At 50.4% G+C, this 23,060-nt stretch overlaps 1 protein-coding gene across 2 annotated transcripts in view; it reads left to right on the top strand.

The window, feature by feature from the left end:
* LOC140428291 (AP-1 complex subunit gamma-1-like) overlaps positions 1 to 23,060 on the top strand; it is a 263,950-nt gene that overhangs the window by 171,743 nt on the left and 69,147 nt on the right. For both annotated transcript variants that reach the window (XM_072514604.1, XM_072514603.1), the window contains exon 17: positions 14,041 to 14,145. In XM_072514604.1, the coding sequence (XP_072370705.1) occupies positions 14,041 to 14,145 (105 nt within the window). The remainder of the gene's footprint in view (positions 1 to 14,040; positions 14,146 to 23,060) is intronic.

Genomic DNA, 23,060 nt, shown 5'->3' with positions numbered 1-23,060 from the left:
CTGATCGCCCGCCGTAGAATCCTGCTCGGCTGGCAGTCAGCAGCACCACCCAAAGCTGCAGACTGGCTGTCCGACCTAACAGAATTTCTCCAAATGGACAAAATCAAATTCGCCATCCGGGGGTCGGAAGACAGCTTCTTCAAAACATGGGAGCCATTCACCCAACTGTTACGGGACCTGTTTGTGGCCAATGAACAAGCAACTAAATAATCCAGGAGCCAGGAGAAAGTCGCCAAAACATGATAAAAGAGAAGGATGAGGGAAAGATCCGGAGGGGAGGGGAGGGGGGGGGGGAACAATGCAAGAGGGGGTAGCTAAGCACAATAGAAAAGAATGGTAAGCTTCAGAGAGGGAGAAGTGGGAAAGGAGAGGAGGGGAGGAAAGGGGGGCAGGGTTGGGAGAAAGAAGGAAGGACAGGAGGCAAAGAACAATAGAGGGAAGCCGGGAGGGGGGGGGGGGGGGGGGGGGGGGGAGATGAGGGAACGCAAGCTGGAAGGAGAGCACAGGAAACGATAATGGCCATGACGAACACAACAACAGAGTAAGAAAGTACAGGAGGAAGAAGCGAAAGAATCGAGGGACGGCCGAAGCAGAGGCAAACTCACAACAACAGCGAAAACCAATCTGGAGAAGCAAGCAATATCGGGGGCATCACCCAGGGACCCCCCTCTTTCCCCCCCCCCCCCCCCCCCCCCAAGATCTATTTTGTATTACTGGTGTTGTATGTACTCTCTGTTAAAACAAAAACAGAAAAAAAGGTGTGGGGGGGGGAAGTATACAGGTATACTGCAGTATACCTGTATACTGCAACTGTCTCTCTAGTACCTCGATGTATATACACATCTGCAGTTTTTACTTTCCCACCCCTTGGTGTTTTATTTTTTATTTACATGATTTTTCTAATTATGTAGCATTGTTTTTTATCTTGTTTCTTTTTATTAAAAAAATATTTTTATTCGTTTTCACATTTTCTGCAAAATTTACACACACCAACAAACAATAAGCGGTAACGAATACAATGTCAATCCTCTTATCAACAACAATGATCCCATCCTCCCACCAACCCCCAAACAACAACCCGTATGTCAACATAAACATCAAATAAAAAAACAAAAAGGAATCAGGAATCATCCATAGTCACCATTAACAGATATAGTCTCCCCCCCCCCCCCCCCCCCCGGGCTAATATTCAGGGCCATCCAATCCCCGAAAGTACAATGAATGACGCCCATGATAGAATTCCCCCACCCCCCTCCCAGAATCCTCCCCTCCACTTCCCCTTGAAAGCACCACACCCAGAATCGGTCTCCTCCCCCAACCTTTCACACCACCTAGGCTCATCGAAACCTGTTCTATCAGGCTCTGATGCCCGCAGCCCCTTCCCCCCCACACCTGTTCACTGGCCAGCTTAATCTAGCCAGTGTGGGGGCCCCTGCCCAGGTCTCACTCCCCTCCAATCCCCTTCCCCCTGCCCGGTCCCAGGAAAACAAAGAAATCCCCTTCAACACACAACCCCAGTGTCAACACACAAATCCCAAAGAACCATCATTGCAAAAGAAAATCCCCACTCTTACCTTGTCCAAATAGACAACGTCGACTCATTTAGCACACAAACAACATGCAGTGAAAAATAGAGCTACATACTCATCCACATTCCCTACCCTCAGTTCAAGACCAATCCTCAGTCCCATTTCCCACTTCTGCCCCAGTCGTTCTGCCTTCACAAATGCCTCCGCTGCTTCCACCGTCTCAAAATAAATGTCTTTGGATTTGTGGCTCACCCTCAATTTAGCTGGGTACACAATGCCGAACCGCACTCTGCTGTTATACAGTGCTGTCTTCACTCGGCTCCTTGCCAACTCCACAGTAAAGTCCTGGTGTATACGTATACCAGCTCTAGCCCACTGCACCTCCCGCTTCTGCTTTGCCCAACACAGGACCTTCTCCTTCACGCGGTACCTACGGAAACAAAATAGGCATTGCTCTTGGCGGCTCATTCACCTTTAGAACATAGAACATTACAGCGCAGTACAGGCCCTTCGGCCCTCGATGTTGCGCCGACCTGTGAAACCACTCAAAAGCCCATCTACACTATTCCCTTATCGTCCATATTTCTATCCGATGACCATTTGAATACCCTTAGTGTTGGTGAGTCCACTCCTGTTGCAGGCAGGGCATTCCACGCCCTTACTCCTCTCTGAGTAAAGAACCTACCTCTGACATCTGTCCTATATCTATCTCCCCTCAATTTAAAGCTATGTCCCCTCGTGCTAGACATCACCATCCGAGTAAAAAGGTTCTCAATGTCCACCCTATCCAATCCTCTGATCATCTTGTATGCCTCAATTAAGTCACCTCTTAACCTTTTTCGCTCTAATGAAAACAGCCTCAAGTCCCTCAGCCTTTCCTCATAAGATCTTCCCTCCATACCAGGCAACATTCTGGTAAATCCTTTGGTATAGGCCTCCACGCCTTATGAGCCCGATCAAGTTCGTACCAAGAGGGATCTTCCCCCTCCTCCAGCAGCTCCTCCAACATCTTGGCAAAATACTCCGTCGGCCTCGGGCCCTCCACCCCTTCAGGCAAACCCGCAATCCTCCGATTTTGCCGCCTAGATCTGTTTTCCAAGTCCTCCACTTTGATTCGCAGACCCTTGTTGGCCAACACCACCCTCTGCAGCTCCTCACCCATCGAGGTGAGTTGATCATTGTGTTGCAACAAGGCGTCTTCCACTCACTTCAATCTCTCACCCTTCTCCCGCACCTTGGCCGATGCTCTCAACGCTGCCGCTTTCACCGGTGCAATCGCCTTCTCCACCAGCACCTTCAATACTGCCACCATCTCCTTCCTCATCACCTCCATGTGCTTTGTGAATATTTTTCAAGTTCCAAAAGTGACAGTCTTCGGCATTTCAGATCAACCAGAGCTCTTCATGAGGAGGAGGCCAACTCCCTAGCCGTTGCCTCCTTGATTGGCTACTGGAGAATCCTGCTCGGCTGGCGATTGGCAGCACCACCCAAGACTGCAGACTGGCTGTCAGACCTGGCGGAGCTTCTCAGGCTGGAGAAAATAAAATTTGCCACCCGCGGATCGGAAGAAAGCTTCGTGGAAGCCATTCACTAATTTGTTTCAAGACATGTTCATAGCCAACAACCAGTAGAGGTGATTGCTGGTCCGGTTAAAGGGGGATCATGGCTGCAGTTGTTTTGATTTGATTTGATTTATTGTCACATGTACCGAAGTACAGTGAAAAGTAGTTTTCTGCGGCCGAGGCAACATGCACAGTACGTACATAATAGACCAAGAGAATAATCAACAGAGAACATTGACAAATGGTGCATCGCCAAAACTGATTGGTTACAGTGCGGAACAAGAGGCCAAACAAAGCAAATACATGAGCAAGAGCAGCATGGGGCGTTGTGAATAGTATTCTTAAAGGGAACAGATCAGTCCGTAGGGGAGTCGTTGTAGCTGTGGGGAAGAGGCTGTTTTAAGATGTTCGCTTGTACATATACATGTTGGTTTTTGCACTTTTTTTCCTGAACTATAATTTGTAGAATATAAATATGAAAAGTCAATAAAAACATTTACAAGAAAAGCATTGTTCATCTGAGCTCCTGTGTCTGTTATCTATGTACGAGGCAGAGACAGGAAAGCTGGTGTCTTTCAGACTGTCCACGGCTGCTCTTTTCATTGATATGTTCCATGCTGTGGTTTTGTCTCAAGTTTGCAGGTTGTGGATTCCATAGTCTAATTTATGGATGAGCTCATTCTCCTGTTGATATTTTCTTAATTGAGGATCCTCCTTTCTTCCAGGACCTTATTCATCTAAAGTTGTTGGCATTTTCTGGAAATGGTTGAGTTACCAAATGGCTACCTGATGTTGACCAATCACAAGTTGTACCATCTTCTGTTTTAACACCTGACCTCTCTACAGCATAAAGGAGAATAATATATTGCCGCCCATTTTATGCTTGCATTACTTGATTAAATATTTTGCAACTTTTAAAATAATGTGTAATTTTTAACACCGTCATGGAAACCGGGCCGACCAAATCTTGTGAACACTTAGTCTCTGGGTGATGCCACAGGTGATGAGTAACCTAAAGGAACTTATTGATAATGTGGCTCTGGACGTCCGGGTGCGGCTATGCAGAGCTAGGTCGCATATTCGGTAGCTCCCGCTTGGAACGGACTTTTGGGCTCTTTTACAGGGCCCCCACAGCATTCGTTTGACATTTCCCGGTGTGGGAAGAAGACTGCAGCATTCCCCTGACAGTGTCCCCCAGGAATATTATGTCTTTTGGCTATCAGACCCGGCAGAAATAGTAAAAGATTTGGCTTGTGCTGCAGGAATAGACAAAGGCCTCTTCCAGCATGCAGGCGGGGGAAGGGCAAGCTTAAAGCTGCAATCTGACTTGACTCTATCAAAGGTGAATTCTAGCAGCAGAGGGAACAACTGTGAAAAGATCTACCAAGGCCATTGAAGAAGCAGGGACGAGGCTTTTTTTTTGATGCAGCCCGTGGGGAAGGGAAGAGAGAGGTCCCCCTCCAACTTCTATGAAACGGACCAGAAGTGTAACGGCCAAAGGAGCGGCACTGGAGCAACGGGAGAAGCGAGGGAAAGAAAACAAAATGGCAGCGGCCAGGGACAAAGGGGAGCTGCAGGAGTTCATCAAGCGCTGCTTCGAGGAGCAGCGCGAGGAGATGCGCAAGGAGATGTTGGCGCCTATGCTTTCAGCAATTGAAGGACTCGGGATCACCCAGAAGGTCCACGAAGCTAAGATCCAGGAGGTACAGAAAAGAGTCAGTCAGAACGAGGACGAGCTCGTGGGCCTGGCGGTGAGAGTGGAGCAGAACGAGGCGCTACACAAGAGGTGGGCGGGAAGACTCGAACACCTGGAGAACAAGTCGAGGAGAAAGAATCTGCGAATCCTGGGTGTCCCTGAGGGAGTGGAGGGGGCTGATGCCGGGGCATACGCGAGCACGATGCTCGAGGCGATGATGGGCACAAAGGCACCTTCGAGGCCGCTGGAGTTGGACGGGGCACATCGGGTGCTGGCGAAGAAGCCCCAGGCAAATGAGCCGAAAAGGGCGATGGTTGTGAGGTTCCACCGGTTCACGGACAGAGAGTGGGTCCTGAGATGGGCCAAAAAGGAGCGGAGCAGTAAGTGGGACAATGCAGAGATCCGAATATACCCGGACTGGAGCACGGAGGTTACAAAGCGGAGAGCGGGTTTCAACCGGGCCAAAGCGGCGTTGTACCAGAAAGAAGTGAAATTCGGAATGCTGCAACTAGCGCGACTGTGGGCCACATAGAAGAGCCAACACTATTACTTTGAAACGCCTGAAGAGGCGTGGACCTTTGTACAAGCCGAAAAGTTGGACTCTAACTGAGGGTTTGTGAGGGTGGGGGGGATGTTTTAGGGTTTGATGTGTGATGGTTGTTGTATATAGGGGGTCAATCACGCGCAGGAAATGTTACATGGGCTGGGGGAGAGAGACAAGGAGAGACGGGAGCTGCGCCAGAGGGGGCGGAGCGGGCTTTGGAAAGCGCGGGGTGTTTTCCCGCGTGCGGGAAGAAAGGCGGGAAGGGGAACAAAGGAATGCATATGGATTGGGAGACTCCCACGCGGGAAGGTCAATGGGACGGCGGGGGAAGCCGGGGTCAGCAGGCGTCAGCTGACTTACGGGAGTGACATGGGGGGAGCAAAAAAGCTAGACAGGGGATCTAGCGGGGGGAGGGGGGAAGGGGGGGGGAAAGGGTTGCTGCTGCACTGGTCGAAAGGGAATGGGACACAGAAGAGGTGGTCGGGATGGGGGTCCCCCCTCTGGGGGACTGGAGGGTGAGGAAGGCGTGGACACGGGACTGGCCCAGAAAAGGAGATGGCTAGTCGGCGGGGCGTGGGGGGGGCGGTGTGAGAGCCCCTCCAATCCGGCTGAAAACGTGGAATGTGAGGGGCCTGAATGGGCCGGTGAAGAGGGCTCGAGTGTTCGCGCACTTAAAAGGGACTGAAGGCGGACGTGGCCATGCTCCAAGAGACACACCTGAAGGTGGCGGACCAGGTCAGGCTAAGAAAGGGATGGGTAGGACAGGTATTCCACTCGGGACTGGACGCAAAGAATAGAGGGGTGGCAATATTGGTGGGCAAGCGGGTGTCATTTGAGGCCAAGACTATTGTAGCGGACAATGGAGGGCGACATGTAATGGTGAGCGGTAGGCTGCAAGGGACGTGGGTGGTGTTGGTAAACGTATACGTTCCGAACTGGGATGATGCAGGATTCATGAACCGCATGTTGGGGCGCATTCCGGACCTGGAGATAGGAGGCCTGATAATGGGAGGGGACTTCAATACAGTGTTGGATCCAGCACTGGACCGCTCCAAATCAAGGACTGGAAAGAGGCCGGCGGCGGCCAAGGTACTTAGGGGGTTTATGGATCAGATGGGGGGAGTGGACCCATGGCGGTTTGCAAGGCCGCAGGCCAGGGAATTTTCTTTCTTCTCCCATGTACACAAAGCCTACTCCCGGATAGATTTTGTTGTTCTGGGTAGGGCGCTCATCCCAAGGGTGGAGGGGACGGCGTATTCGGCTATAGCCGTTTCGGACCATGCCCCGCACTGGGTGGAACTGGAGCTGGGAGAGGAGAGGGACCAACGCCCGTTGTGGCGGCTGGATGTGGGACTGCTGGCGGACGAGGTGGTGTGTGGGAAGGTGAGGGGGTGTATCGATAGGTACTTGGAGGCCAACGACAACGGGGAGGTGCGGGTGGGGGTGGTATGGGAGGCGTTGGTGATCAGGGGAGAGCTAATTTCCATTCGGCTCATAGGGAGAAGACAGAGGGTATGGAAAGGGAGAGGTTAGTGGGGGAGATTTTGATAGTGGACAGGAGATACGCAGAGGCCCCGGAGGAAAGATTACTTGGGGAAAGACGACGGCTCCAGACGGAGTTTGACCTGTTGACCACAGGGAAGGCGGAGGCACAGTGGAGGAAAGCGCAGGCGGCGACCTACGAGTATGGGGAAAAGGCTAGTCGGATGCTGGCACACCAGCTCCGTAAGAGGATGGCAGCGAGGGAAATAGGGGGAGTCAAAGATGGAAGGGGAGCCACGGTTCAGAGTGCGCCGAAAATAAACGAGGTATTCAAGGCCTTTTATGAAGAGCTGTACAGATCCCAGATCCCAGCCCCCAGCGGGGGAAGAGGGGATGAGACGATTCCTAGATCAGCTGAGATTCCCGAGGGTGGAGGAGCAAGAGGTGGCTGGTTTGGGGGCACCAATTGGGTTGGAGGAGCTGAGCAAGGGTTTGGGGAGCATGCAGGCGGGGAAGGCCCCGGGACCGGACGGATTCCCGGTGGAGTTCTACAGGAAGTACGCAGACCTGTTGGCCCCGCTACTGGTGAGGACCTTTAATGAAGCAAGAGAGGAGTGGACCCTGCCCCCGACAATGTCGGAAGCGACAATTTCTTTGATCCTAAGGCGGGACAAGGACCCACTGCAATGTGGATCGTACAGGCCGATCTCGCTCCTCAATGTGGATGCGAAGTTGCTGGCAAAAGTGCTGGCCACGAGGATCGAGGACTGTGTCCCGGAGGTAATCCACGAGGACCCGACGGGATTTGTAAAGGGCAGGCAACTAAACAACAATGTGCGGCGGCTCTTAAACGTGATAATGATGCCATCGCAGGAGGGAGAGGCGGAGATGGTGGCCGCTATGGACGCGGAGATGGCCTTTGACCGAGTAGAGTGGGAGTACCTCTGGGAGGTGCTGCGTAGGTCTGGGTTCGGGGCAGGGTTTATCAATTGGGTTAAGCTCCTTTACAGAGCCCTGATGGCGAGTGTAGTGACGAACCGGCGGAGGTTGGAGTACTTTCGACTGTACCGAGGGACGAGGCAGGGGTGCCCCCTGTCCCCCCTGTTGTTCGCATTGGCGATCGAACCATTGGCCATGTCATTGAGGGAGTCTAATAAATGGAGGGGGGTGGTCCGAGGGGGAGAAGAGCATCGGGTGTCGCTATATGCGGATGACCTGTTGCTGTACGTGGCGGATCCAATGGAGGGGATGGTGGAGGTCATGCAGACTCTAAGGGAGTTTGGGGAGTTTTCGGGCTATAAGCTCAATGTAGGGAAGAGTGAGCTCTTTGTATTACAGGCGGGGGACCAAGAAAGAGGGATAGGGGACCTACCACTGAGGAGGGCGGAGGGGAGCTTTCGGTATCTGGGGATCCAGATAGCCAGGAGTTGGGGGACCCTACATAAACTGAATCTGACGAGGTTGGTGGAGCAAATGGAGGAGGATTTCAAAAGATGGGACATGTTACCGCTCTCGCTGGCGGGTAGAGTGCAGTCGGTCAAAATGGTGGTCCTTCCGAGGTTTCTGTTTGTGTTTCAGTGCCTTCCCATCGTGATCACTAAGGCCTTTTTTAAGAGAGTAGGCAGGAGTATTATGGGGTTTGTGTGGGCGAATAAGACCCCGAGAGTAAGGAGAGGGTTCCTGGAACGCAGTAGGGACCGAGGAGGGTTGGCGCTGCCAAACCTGGGGAGCTACAACTGGGCAGCAAATGTGGCGATGATCTGCAAGTGGGTTATGGAGGGAGAGGGGGCGGCATGGAAGAGGATGGAGATGGCGTCCTGTAAAGGAACGAGCCTGGGGGCATTGGTGACGGCACCGCTGCCGCTCTCGCCGACAAGGTACACCACGAGTCCGGTGGTGGCGGCAACGCTAAGGATCTGGGGCCAGTGGAGACGGCACCGGGGTGCAATGGGAGCATCGGTGTGGTCCCCGATCAGGGGTAACCACTGGTTTGTCCCGGGGAAGATGGACGGGGGGATCCAGAGCTGGCATCGGGCGGGGATTGGAAGAATGGGGGACCTGTTCATCGACGGGACGTTTGCGAGCCTAGGGGCACTGGAGGAGAAGTTTGAGTTACCCCCGGGAAATGCCTTTAGATATATGCAGGTGAGGGCTTTTGTGAGGCGACAGGTGAGGGAATTCCCGTTGCTCCCGGCACAAGAAGTTCAAGATAGGGTGATCTCGGGTGTATGGGTCAGGGAGGGCAAGGTGTCGGAAATACACCAGGAGTTGAAAGAAGAGGGGGAAGCGCTGGTAGAAGAGTTGAAGGGTAAATGGGAGGGAGAGCTGGGGGAGGAGATCGAGGAAGGTCTGTGGGCTGATGCCCAAGGTAGAGTTAATTCCTCCTCCTCGTGTGCCAGGCTCAGCCTGATACAATTTAAGGTGGTCCACAGAGCGCACTTGACGGGGCGAGGTTGAGTAGGTTCTTTGGGGTAGAGGACAGATGTGGAAGGTGCTCAGGGAGCCCGGCGAACCATGTCCATATGTTTTGGTCATGCCCGGCACTGGAGGGGTTCTGGAGAGGAGTGGCGGGAGCAATATCTCAGGTGGTGAAAGTCCGGGTCAAGCCAAGCTGGGGGCTAGCAATATTTGGAGTAGTGGACAACCCGGGAGTGCAGGAGGCGAAAGAGGCCGGCAAACTAATGCAGAGCATTAGTAATTGGGGACTCTATAGTCAGGGGCACAGATAGGAGATTTTGTGGGAGCGTGAGAGACTCGCGTTTGGTATGTTGCCTCCCAGGTGCAAGGGTACGTGATGTCTCGGATCGTGTTTTCCGGGTCCTTAGGGGGAGGGGGAGCAGCCCCAAGTCGTGGTCCACATTGGCACTAATGACATAGGTAGGAAAGGGGACAAGGATGTCAGGCAGGCTTTCAGGGAGCTAGGATGGAAGCTCAGAACTAGAACAAACAGAGTTGTTATCTCTGGGTTGTTGCCCGTGCCACGTGATAGTGAGATGAGGAATAGGGAGAGAGAGCATTTAAACACGTGGCTACAGGGATGGTGCAGGCGGGAGTGATTCAGATTTCTGGATAACTGGGGCTCTTTCTGGGGAAGGTGGGACCTCTACAGACAGGATGGTCTACATCTGAACCTGAGGGGCACAAATATCCTGGGGGGGAGATTTGTTAGTGCTCTTTGGGGGGTTTAAACTAATGCAGCAGGGGCATGGGAACCTGGATTGTAGTTTTAGGGTAAGGGAGAATGAGAGTATAGAGGACAGGAGCACAGATTTGACGTCGCAGGAGGGGGCCAGTGTTCAGGTAGGTGGTTTGAAGTGTGTCTACTTCAATGCCAGGAGTATACGAAACAAGGTAGGGGAACTGGCAGCGTGGGTTGGTACCTGGGACTTCGATGTTGTGGCCATTTCGGAGACATGGATAGAGCAGGGACAGGAATGGATGTTGCAGGTTCCGGGGTTTAGGTGTTTTAGTAAGCTCAGAGAAGGAGGCAAAAGAGGGGGAGGTGTGGCGCTGCTAGTCAAGAGCAGTATTACGGTGGCGGAGAGGATGCTAGATGGGGACTCTTCTTCCGAGGTAGTATGGGCTGAAGTTAGAAACAGGAAAGGAGAGGTCACCCTGTTGGGAGTTTTTTATAGGCCTCCTAATAGTTCTAGGGATGTAGAGGAAAGGTTGGCGAAGATGATTCTGGATATGAGTGAAAGTAACAGGGTAGTTATTATGGGAGACTTTAACTTTCCAAATATTGACTGGAAAAGATATAGTTCGAGTACAATAGATGGGTCGTTTTTTGTACAGTGTGTGCAGGAGGGTTTCCTGAAACAATATGTTGACAGGCCAACAAGAGGCGAGGCCACGTTGGATTTGGTTTTGGGTAATGAACCAGGCCAGGTGTTGGATTTGGAGGTAGGAGAGCACTTTGGGGACAGTGACCACAATTCGGTGATGTTTACGTTAATGATGGAAAGAGATAAGTATACACCGCAGGGCAAGAGTTATAGCTGGGGGAAGGGCAATTATGATGCCATTAGACGTGACTTGGGGGGGATAAGGTGGAGAAGTAGGCGGCAAGTGTTGGGCACACTGGATAAGTGGGGCTTGTTCAAGGATCAGCTACTGCGTGTTCTTGATAAGTATGTACCGGTCAGACAGGGAGGAAGGCATCGAGCGAGGGAACCGTGGTTTACCAAGGAAGTGGAATCTCTTGTTAAGAGGAAGAAGGAGGCCTATGTGAAGATGAAGTGTGAAGTTTTGGTTGGGGCGATGGATAGTTACAAGGTAGTGAGGAAGGATCTAAAGAGAGAGCTAAGACGAGCAAGGAGGGGACATGAGAAGTATTTGGCAGGAAGGATCAAGGAAAACCCAAAAGCTTTCTATAGGTATGTCAGGAATAAGCGAATGACTAGGGAAAGAGTAGGACCAGTCAAGGACAGGGATGGGAAATTGTGTGTGGAGTCTGAAGAGATAGGCGAGATACTAAATGAATATTTTTCGTCAGTATTCACTCAGGAAAAAGATAATGTTGTGGAGGAGAATGCTGAGCCCCAGGCTAATAGAATAGATGGCATTGAGGTACGTAGGGAAGAGGTGTTGGCAATTCTGGACAGGCTGAAAATAGATAAGTCCCCGGGACCTGATGGGATTTATCCTAGGATTCTCTGGGAGGCCAGGGAAGAGATTGCTGGACCTTTGGCTTTGATTTTTATGTCATCATTGGCTACAGGAATAGTGCCAGAGGACTGGAGGACAGCAAATGTGGTCCCTTTGTTCAAAAAGGGGAGCAGAGACAACCCCGGCAACTATAGACCGGTGAGCCTCACGTCTGTAGTGGGTAAAGTCTTGGAGGGGATTATAAGAGACAAGATTTATAATCATCTAGATAGGAATAATATGATCAGGGATAGTCAGCATGGCTTTGTGAAGGGTAGGTCATGCCTCACAAACCTTATTGAGTTCTTTGAGAAGGTGACTGAACAGGTAGACGAGGGTAGAGCAGTTGATGTGGTGTATATGGATTTCAGCAAAGCGTTTGATAAGGTTCCCCACGGTAGGCTATTGCAAAAAATACGGAGGCTGGGGATTGAGGGTGATTTAGAGATGTGGATCAGAAATTGGCTAGCTGAAAGAAGACAGAGGGTGGTGGTTGATGGGATATGTTCAGAATGGAGTACAGTCACAAGTGGAGTACCACAAGGATCTGTTCTGGGGCCGTTGCTGTTTGTCATTTTTATCAATGACCTAGAGGAAGGCGCAGAAGGGTGGGTGAGTAAATTTGCAGACGATACTAAAGTCGGTGGTGTTGCCGATAGTGTGGAAGGATGTAGCAGGTTACAGAGGGATATAGATAAGCTGCAGAGCTGGGCTGAGAGGTGGCAAATGGAGTTTAATGTAGAGAAGTGTGAGGTGATTCACTTTGGAAGGAATAACAGGAATGCGGAATATTTGGCTAATGGTAAAGTTCTTGAAAGTGTGGATGAGCAGAGGGATCTAGGTGTCCATGTACATAGATCCCTGAAAGTTGCCACCCAGGTTGATAGGGTTGTGAAGAAGGCCTATGGAGTGTTGGCCTTTATTGGTAGAGGGATTGAGTTCCGGAGTCGGGAGGTCATGTTGCAGCTGTACAGAACTCTGGTACGGCCGCATTTGGTGTATTGCGTACAGTTCTGGTCACCGCATTATAGGAAGGACGTGGAGGCTTTGGAGCAGGTGCAGAGGAGATTTACCAGGATGTTGCCTGGTATGGAGGGAAAATCTTATGAGGAAAGGCTGATGGACTTGAGGTTGGTTTCGTTGGAGAGAAGAAGGTTAAGAGGAGACTTAATAGAGGCATACAAAATGATCAGGGGGTTGGATAGGGTGGACAGTGAGAGCCTTCTCCCGCGGATGGATATGGCTGGCACGAGGGGACATAACTTTAAACTGAGGGGTAATAGATATAGGACAGAGGTCAGAGGTAGGTTCTTTACGCAAAGAGTAGTGAGGCCGTGGAATGCCCTACCTGCTACAGTAGTGAATTCGCCAACATTGAGGGCATTTAAAAGTTTATTGGATAAACATATGGATGATAATGGCATAGTGTAGGTTAGATGGCTTTTGTTTCGGTGCAACATCGTGGGCCGAAGGGCCTGTACTGCGCTGTATTGTTCTATGTTCTATGTATGTTCTATTCTGGCCTTTGCGTCCCTAGTAGCCCGGCGAAGGATCTTGCTCATGTGGAAGGAGGCAAAGCCCCCAGCCTGGAGGCCTGGATAAATGATATGGCTGGGTTCATAAAGTTGGAGAGGATTAAGTTCGCCTTGAGTGGGTCTGCGCAGGTGTTCTACAGCCAGTGGCAACCGTTCCTAGACTATCTCGCGGAGCGTTAGAAGAAGGTCGGTCAGCAGCAGCAGCAACCTTTGGGGGGGTGGGTGGAGGCGATGTCCTGGGAGGGGGGTGGGGTGAAAGGGGGGACTGTTGAGCAAGCGATAACATGAAGGGTTGGGGAAACTGGCACGTACGGGTGAGGGCCAGTGTACAAAGCTGTGTAAATATATCATTTTGCCATGTATATATCTTGCTCTGCACGATTTCTCGTTTTTTTTGTTACGGGGGGGTTATTGTTTGTAAGGGAGAAAAATTGTGTTAAAAACTTTAATAAATATATTTTTTTTTTTAAAAAGATAATGTGGCTCTGGGCTACTGGCGTTCCATAGAGATTAGAAAACTTTAGAATTGCTAATCATAATTGGTTACCATTTTTAATAATAAACAACATACAGATCAGAATTCACCAGATTCATATCCCAAACTGCTGTGTTAGCTGATCTCAACTATTGCCTGCAGCTGGGGTATACAGTGGGCCTCTTGAGCTTGAGCTTCGGAAAGATGCATTTCAGTGTGGGTCCCTGTTCCTGATTGATAGTCAATGGTTCCTGCTATCGAGGTACCTTTATGGCCATCTGGTAATATTCAGCTGGCCCAATCTGTGCCATTTTTGGTTGAAGAATTCTCCCACCCCGCCCCCAATCCAATTTTCTGTTCATCTATCCTGAAGCTGCTGTCTCTGAGGTACAATTGCCAATACTGAGGTCTGCCAGTGGAACTGCAACCAGTGAAGTTGGTACTTTCCAGAGAAAAGGAAATCCTGAATGTTCCTTTAAGCAGTAATTATTTTGGAAGGTTTGCTTTGCTTTTCATTTAAACTTTTCACACGATATTTTAGTCAATGACTGCAATCTGTGATTCTTTCAGTCGCATCAGGAAGGCAGTTTCTATCTATGGAAGCAGTTTAGATGTGGAACTTCAACAACGAGCAGTGGAGTACAGTGCACTCTTCATGAGGTTTGACCACATGAGGTTAGTGGGACTCAACATTTTATTGCAGAAATATGTCTTGCAGCATGTGTTGAAACATAAAAGTAAGGTGCAACTCATTCCCATCATCCTTTTTATTTTATTAAATATTTTATTGAAAATTTTTGGTCAACCAACACAGTACATTGTGCATCCTTTACACAATATTATAACAACACAAATAACAATGACCTATTTTATAAACAAAAAATGAATAAATAATAAATAACAAAAATGAAAACTAGCCCTAATTGGCAACTGCCTTGTCACAAGTAACACTCTCCAGTATATATTAACAACCCTGAGGGTCCTTCTGGTTCCTCCTCTCTTCCCCCCCCCCCCCCCCCCCCCGATCCTGGGCTGCTGCCTTCTTTTTCCCATTCCGTCTATCTTTCTGCGAGGTATTCGACGAACGGTTGCCACCGCCTGGTGAACCCTTGAGCCGACCCCCTTAGGACGAACTTAATCCGCTCTAGCTTTATAAACCCCGCCATGTCATTTATCCAGGTTCTCCACCCCCGGGGGCTTGGCTTCTTTCCACATTAGCAATATCCTGCGCCGGGCTACTAGGGACGCAAAGGCCAAAACATCGGCCTCTCTCGCCTCCTGCACTTCCGGCTCTTGTGCAACCCCAAATATAGCTAACCCCCAGCTTGGTTCGACCCGGACTCCTACTACTTTTGAAAGCACCTTTGTCACCCCCATCCAAAACCCCTGTAGTGCCGGGCATGACCAAAACATATGGGTATGATTCGCTGGGCTTCTCGAGCACCTCGCACACCTATCCTCCACCTCAAAAAATTTACTGAGCCGTGCTCCAGTCATATGTGCCCTGTGTAATACCTTAAACTGAATCAGGCTTAGCCTGGCACACGAGGACGACGAGTTTACCCTGCTTAGGGCATCTGCCCACAGCCCCTCCTCGATCTCCTTCCCCAGCTCTTCTTCCCATTTCCCTTTTAGTTCATCTACCATAGTCTCCCCTTCGTCCCTCATTTCCCTATATATATCTGACACCTTACCATCCCCCACCCATGTCTTTGAGATCACTCTGTCCTGCACCTCTTGTGTCGGGAGCTGCGGGAATTCCCTCACCTGTTGCCTCGCAAAAGCCCTCAGTTGCATATACCTGAATGCATTCCCTTGGGGCAACCCATATTTCTCGGTCAGCGCTCCCAGACTCGCGAACTTCCCATCCACAAACAGATCTTTCAGTTGCGTTATTCCTGCTCTTTGCCACATTCCATATCCCCCATCCATTCCCCCCGGGGCAAACCTATGGTTGTTTCTTATCGGGGACCCCCCCCCAAGGCTCCAGTCTTTCCCCTATGCCGTCTCCACTGTCCCCAAATCTTCAATGTAGCCACCACCACCGGGCTTGTGGTGTAGTTCCTCGGTGAGAACGGCAATGGGGCTGTCACCATAGCCTGTAGGCTAGTCCCCCTACAGGACGCCCTCTCTAATCTCTTCCACGCCGCTCCCTCCTCCTCTCCCATCCACTTACTCACCATTGAAATATTAGCGGCCCAATAATACTCACTTAGGCTCGGTAGTGCCAGCCCCCCCCCTATCCCTGCTACGCTGTAAGAATCCCTTCCTCACTCTCGGGGTCTTCCCGGCCCACACAAAACCCATGATGCTCTTTTCAATCCTTTTAAAAAAAAGCCTTTGTGATCACCACCGGGAGGCACTGAAACACAAAGAGGAATCTCGGGAGGACCACCATCTTAACCGCCTGCACCCTCCCTGCCATTGACAGGGATACCATATCCCATCTCTTGAAATCCTCCTCCATCTGTTCCACCAACCGCGTTAAATTTAACCTATGCAATGTGCCCCAATTCTTAGCTATCTGGATCCCCAGGTAACGAAAGTCCCTTGTTACCTTCCTCAACGGTAGGTCCTCTATTTCTCTACTCTGCTCCCCTGGATGCACCACAAACAACTCACTTTTCCCCATGTTCAATTTATACCCTGAAAAATCCCCAAACTCCCCAAGTATCCGCATTATTTCTGGCATCCCTTCCGCCGGGTCCGCCACGTATAGTAGCAAATCGTCCGCATACAAAGATACCCGGTGCTCTTCTCCTCCCCTAAGTACTCCCCTCCACTTCTTGGAACCCCTCAACGCTATCGCCAGGGGCTCAATCGCCAGTGCAAACAATAATGGGGACAGAGGGCATCCCTGCCTTGTCCCTCTATGGAGCCGAAAATATGCAGATCCCCGTCCATTCGTGACCACACTCGCCCCTGGGGCCCTATACAACAGCTGCACCCATCTAACATACCCCTCTCCAAAACCAAATCTCCTCAACACCTCCCACAAATAATCCCACTCCACTCTATCAAATGCTTTCTCGGCATCCATCGCCACTACTATCTCCGTTTCTCCCTCTGGTGGGGCCATCATCATTACCCCTAACAACCTCCGTATATTCGTGTTCAGCTGTCTCCCCTTCACAAACCCAGTTTGGTCCTCGTGGACCACCCCCGGGACACATTCCTCTATTCTCATTGCCATTACCTTGGCCAGGACCTTGGCATCTACATTTAGGAGGGAAATAGTAGCGGGTCCTTTTCCTTCTTTAAGAGAAGCGATATCGTTGCTTCAGACATAGTCGGGGGCAGTTGTCCCCTTTCCTTTGCCTCATTAAAGGTCCTCGTCAGTACCGGGGCGAGCAAGTCCACATATTTTCTATAGAATTCGACTGGGAATCCATCCGGTCCCGGGGCCTTTCCCGCCTGCATGCTCCTAATTCCTTTCACCACTTCTTCTACCTCGATCTGTGCTCCCAGTCCCACCCTTTCCTGCTCTTCCACCTTGGGAAATTCCAGCCGATCCAAGAAGCCCATCATTCTCTCCCTCCCATCCGGGGGTTGAGCTTCATATAATTTTTTATAAAATGTCTTGAACACTCCATTCACTCTCTCCGCTCCCCGCTCCATCTCTCCTTCCTCATCCCTCACTCCCCCTATTTCCCTCGCTGCTCCCCTTTTCCTCAATTGGTGTGCCAACAACCTGCTCGCCTTCTCCCCATATTCGTACTGTACACCCTGTGCCTTCCTCCATTGTGCCTCTGCAGTGCCTGTAGTCAGCAAGTCAAATTCTACATGTAGCCTTTGCCTTTCCCTGTACAGTCCCTCCTCCGGTGCTTCCGCATATTGTCTGTCCACCCTCAAAAGTTCTTGCAGCAACCGCTCCCGTTCCTTACTCTCCTGCTTCCTTTTATGTGCCCTTGTTGATATCAGCTCCCCTCTAACCACCGCCTTCAACGCCTCCCAGACCACTCCCACCTGGACCTCCCCATTATCATTGAGTTCCAAGTACTTTTCAATGCACCCCCTCACCCTTAGACACACCCCCTCATCTGCCATTAGTCCCATGTCCATTCTCCAGGGTGGGCGCCCTCCTGTTGCCCCCCCTATCTCCAAGTCCACCCAGTGTGGAGCGTGATCCGAAATGGCTATAGCCGTATACTCCGTTCCCCTCACCTTCGGGATCAATGCCCTACCCAGCACAAAAAAGTCTATTTGCGAGTAGACTTTATGGACATAGGAGAAAAACGAGAACTCCTTACTCCTAGGTCTGCTAAATCTCCACGGGTCTACACCTCCCATCTGCTCCATAAAATCTTTAAGTACCTTGGCTGCTGCCGGCCTCCTTCCAGTCCTGGACTTCGACCTATCCAGCCCTGGTTCCAACACCGTATTAAAATCTCCCCCCATTATCAGCTTTCCCATCTCTAGGTCCGGAATGCGTCCTAGCATCCGCCTCATAAAATTGGCATCATCCCAGTTCGGGGCATATACGTTTACCAAAACCACCGTCTCCCCCTGTAGTTTGCCACTCACCATCACGTATCTGCCCCCGTTATCCGCCACTATAGTCTTTGCCTCGAACATTACCCGCTTCCCCACTAATATAGCCACCCCCCTGTTTTTCACATCTAGCCCCGAATGGAACATCTGCCCCACCCATCCTTTGCGTAGCCTAACCTGGTCTATCAGTTTCAGGTGCGTTTCCTGTAACATAACCACATCTGCCTTACGTTTCTTAAGGTGTGCGAGTACCCGTGCCCTCTTTATCGGCCCGTTCAGCCCTCTCACGTTCCACGTGATCAGCCGAGTTGGGGGGCTTCCTACCCCCCCCCCCCCTTGTCGATTAGCCATCACCTTTTTCCAGCTCCTCACCCGGTTCCCACGCAGCTGTATCTCCCCCAGGCGGTGCCCCCCTGCCCATCCTCTCCCATACCAGCTCTCCCCTCTCCCCAGCAGCAGCAACCCAGTAATTCCCCCCTCCCACCCCCCCCCGCCCCCCCCCCCGCTAGATCCCCCGCTAGCGTAATTACTCCCCCCATGTTGCTCCCAGAAGTCAGCAAACTCTGGCTGACCTTGGCTTCCCCCCGTGACCTCGGCTCGCACCGTGCGACGCCCCCTCCTTCCTGCTTCTCTATTCCCGCCATGATTATCATAGCGCGGGAACCAAGCCCGCGCTTCTCCCTTGGCCCCGCCCCCAATGGCCAACGCCCCATCTCCTCCACCTCCCCTCCTCCCCCCATCACCACCTGTGGGAGAGAGAAAAGTTACCACATCGCAGGATTAGTACATAAAACCCCTCTTTGCCCCCCACATTCGCCCCACCACTTTGTTCGAACGTTCTTTTTAATAACCCGCTCATTCCAGTTTTTCTTCCATAATAAAAGTCCACGCTTCATCCGCCGTCTCAAAGTAGTGGTGCCTCCCTCGATATGTGACCCACAGTCTTGCCGGTTGCAGCATTCCAAATTTTATCATCTTTTTATGAAGCACCGCCTTGGCCCGATTAAAGCTCGCCCTCCTTCTCGCCACCTCCGCACTCCAGTCTTGATAAACGCGGATCACCGCGTTCTCCCATTTACTGCTCCGAGTTTTCTTCGCCCATCTAAGGACCATTTCTCTATCCTTAAAACGGAGGAATCTCACCACTATGGCTCTGGGAATTTCTCCTGCTCTCGGTCCTCGCGCCATCACTCGGTATGCTCCCTCCACCTCCAACGGACCCGCCGGGGCCTCCGCTCCCATTAACGAGTGCAGCATCGTGCTCACACATGCCCCGACGTCCGCTCCCTCCACACCTTCAGGAAGACCAAGAATCCTCAGGTTGTTCCTCCTTGCGTTGTTTTCCAGTGCCTCCAACCTTTCCACACATCGTTTCTGATGTGCCTCCTGCGTCTCCGTCTTCACCACCAGGCCCTGTATATCGTCCTCATTCTCGGCTGCCTTTGCCTTCACGACCCGAAGCTCCCGCTCCTGGGTCTTTTGTTCCTCCTTTAGCCCTTCGATCGCCTGTAGTATCGGGGCCAACAGCTCTTTCTTCATTTCCTTTTTGATATCTTCCACACAGCATTTCAAGAACTCTTGTTGTTCAGGGCCCCATGTTAAACTGCCACCTTCCGACGCCATCTTGGTTTTTGCTTGCCTTCCTTGCCGCTGTTCTAAAGGATCCACTGCAATCTGGCCACTCTCTCCTCCTTTTTCCATCCGTATCCAGGGGGGATTCCCTTCTGGTTTACTGCACAGTGTTTTTAGCCGTCAAAATTGCCGTTGGGGCTCCTATCAAGAGCCCAAAAGTCCGTTTCACAGGGAGCTGCCGAAACGTGCGACTCAGCTGGTCATCGCCGCACCCGGAAGTCCATTCCCATCATCCTTAAGGGTCAATGCTCCACATCCACATTTGGGAAGGATTCCTGAACAGCTTTTGTCCTTGTTTTGTTGATTGGCGTTGGTGGAGGTCTTCAAGTAGTTATCATAGAACGCTCTCCAAAAGTTAATGTCAAACATTCAACAGCTTAGGAACCAGCAAAGCCCACTCAACCCAAAATGCCCAATGCCCATGTCATTAGTGAATCTTTTTTCAAATGGCTTAACTACTGCTTTTATTCCTTTCATGCTCTGAGTTTTCAGGTAAGAGGTTATGTAAGTTAGAAGTGATGAGAATTTCAATTTTCTCCAAACATTCAGAATTAACTTCATTTTTCACACTTTTTCCTTCCCTTTTCTCTCCTTTCCCCTATTCTGAAGTTGCTGCCTCCTAGCAGTTTCTTTTCATGATCACCTTCAGTTGAGCTAAGACAGTGAGTATCAGTAACCTCTTTCAGTGAGGGGAATTCACAGTTTATCCCAAAGGGTCAGTGGATAACAGTGCAGACTGGATAACTTTAGAGTTACCCTCAACATCCCTAGGTAGATGCTGCTAACAGAGAACAAACCAAAAAAGGAACATGGGACCATGTTCATTTAGTCGAACAATGCCTGTGCCAAATGTACCACTAGAGAAAGCAAGATAAAAATAACATTTGTTTTGCAAATACTGGACTAATTTTTATGCCGTATTCTTTATTTTGCCGCTTAATGTCATTGATATATGTGCTGAACATTGGTGATGTCAATGGTTCCTCTGGGGTGTACAGTCAGAGCCAAGTATACAGCACCAACAGTGGCTCGTGTGTTTTGGAGGGAGGTGGGGGATGAGCTCTGTAACATCTTACAATGTGGTTGACCTTTTACTGTTCCTCAGTTCAACCCAGGAGAGTCAATGAGGATAGTGTATTTGATGTAGTCCACAAGGGTTTTAGCGAGGCTTTTAAAAAATGCTTTAAAACCTTTTCCAATTAAGGGCCAATTTTAGCGTGGCCAATCCACCTACCCTGCACATCTTTGGGTTGTGGGGGTGAGACCCATGCAGACATGGGGAGAATGTGCAAACTCCAACCTGTCAGTGACCCTAAGCAGGGATTGAACCCGGGTCCTCGACGCTGTGAGGCAGCAGTGTTAACTACTCCCCACCGTGTCACCCTTTAGTAATGCTTTTGACCAGGTTTCCCATGGCATGCTGGTCAGTAAAGTAAGAGCCCATGTGATTCCAAGGGCAAGTGGCAAGTTGAATACAAAACTGACTTAGCAGCAAGAAGAATGGGGCAATAGGTGGATGTTTTGTAATTAGAAAGTTGTTTCCAGTGGGCTTTTGTAGGGATCAGTATGAGGTCCTTTTTCCCATTATTTCCCATTGAGGCCCTGTTTGATTCTGGGCCTTGTGATCTCTATCTAGTACTTTTCTTATTCCCCTTTCTGTCATTTGTTCTTGTCCATGTTTCTCCCTCCTTTGACTCCTAGCATAGGTTCCCATCCCCTCACCAAACACTCTCGCAAATGCTCTCCCTGGTCCTGCCCAGGTGTAACCCATCCAATTTGTAATGGTCTCACCTCCCCAGAACCAGTCCCAATGTCCCAGGAATCTGAAACCTTCACTTTTGCGCCGTCTCTCCAGCCACCTATTCATCGGACATATCCTGCTATTTCTGCTCTTGACTAGCACGTGGCACTGGTAGCAATCTTGAGATCACTACTTTTGAGGTTCTACTTCTCAACTTACTTCCTAACTCCCTTTATTCTGCTTTTCATAGAATCCCTACAGTGCAAAAGGAGGCCATTCAGCCCATTGAGTCTGCACTGACCCTTTGAATCAACACTGTACACATGTCCACTCTCCTGTCCACCCCACCTTATCCCCGTAACCCCATAACCTAACCTGCACATCCCTGGACACTAAGGGGCAATTTATCATGGCCAATCCACCTAATTTGCACATCTTTGGATTGTGGGAGGAAACCCACGCAGACGCGGGGAGAATGTACAAACTCCACACAATCAGTCGACCGAGGCCGGAATTGAACCCAGATCCTTGGTACGGTGAGGCAGCAGTGCTAACCACTGCCACCATGCCACCTGGTTTTAGGAGCTCATCCCTTTTTTGTACCAATGTGTACCATGACCATTTTTTCCAACGATTTGGCTGCTGCTGCTTTCTCTTGAATGACTCGCTCGTTCGCTCACTCCATCTCTCTCTCTCTCCTCACTCGCTTGCTTCCTCTCTCTCGCTCCCTGCTTTCGTAGTCCTCTTGCTCTACCCTGGTGGTCACCCTTTCGCTTCATGCCTGTGGAGTCTTGGCCTATGGCGTGATCACCTCTATATGTGCTATCCACTATAGTCTCCACCTTGCAGATGCTCCATAGAGTCCCCAGCCACCGCTCCATCTCCGAAAGCTGGAGACACTACCCGCACACGTACTGGTCCTGGGCACTGGAAATGTTTCTGACTTCCCACATAGAGCAGGAGGAACATACCACTGCTTTGAGCCATGACTTGCCCCTTTAAATTAAAATTTTTGAAGATACTTAAAATCAAATAATATCAATTACTCTAGGGCCCTTCTTCCTTGATCCTCATTACTACAGAATATAACCCGTACAAACTATAGACCACTAAAAATTGACCTAACCAACTATAAGCGATAAAACTAGTAGATACATAACCTGACGGTACTCATCCAATGCTGCTTCCACTTGCCCCACACCACTTTTGAATCCTGATGTCACTTCAGGATTCTCCAAACTCCAGGCTAGCACTCTGCACTCTATCCCGCTCTTTTTTTGCTCTTTTATCTTGCTGGCTCCGCTCTCAGTCTCACTCTTTCTCGCAATCTTTTATCTCCCCTGCTCTGCCTTCAGCCTATCTCTTCCTTGCGCTCCTTTATCTTCCTGGCTATGCTCTCAGTCTCCTCGTTTTCATGTTTTTTTTTTACGTCCCTGGCTCTGAAGTGCTTAATTTTCAAGGCTGTAGATCAAGAGCTGGAACGTGGGAATAAGCTGGATTGTTCTTTTTTGACCTGCACAAACTACATGGGCTGAATGGCCTGGCCTTCTCCTGCGCCAGAAATTTGCAATGTTTCAGTTTGTGTCAGACTGGTATGATAAGGAAATAACCCAAGCCTGGTGTTCAGATAAATGTGAAATTTGAGACTTGGTTAGATAGGGAATAAAGCAAGATGTAGCAGTGAGAATCCCATCAAATGGACTCCGCTGTAATTGTATGATACTGA

Source organism: Scyliorhinus torazame, chromosome 8 (genome assembly GCF_047496885.1).
Source record: "Scyliorhinus torazame isolate Kashiwa2021f chromosome 8, sScyTor2.1, whole genome shotgun sequence".
Lineage (NCBI taxonomy): Eukaryota > Metazoa > Chordata > Chondrichthyes > Carcharhiniformes > Scyliorhinidae > Scyliorhinus > Scyliorhinus torazame.
Note: the sequence above shows the minus strand (reverse complement) of the source record. Positions and strands in the feature narration are given on the sequence as shown.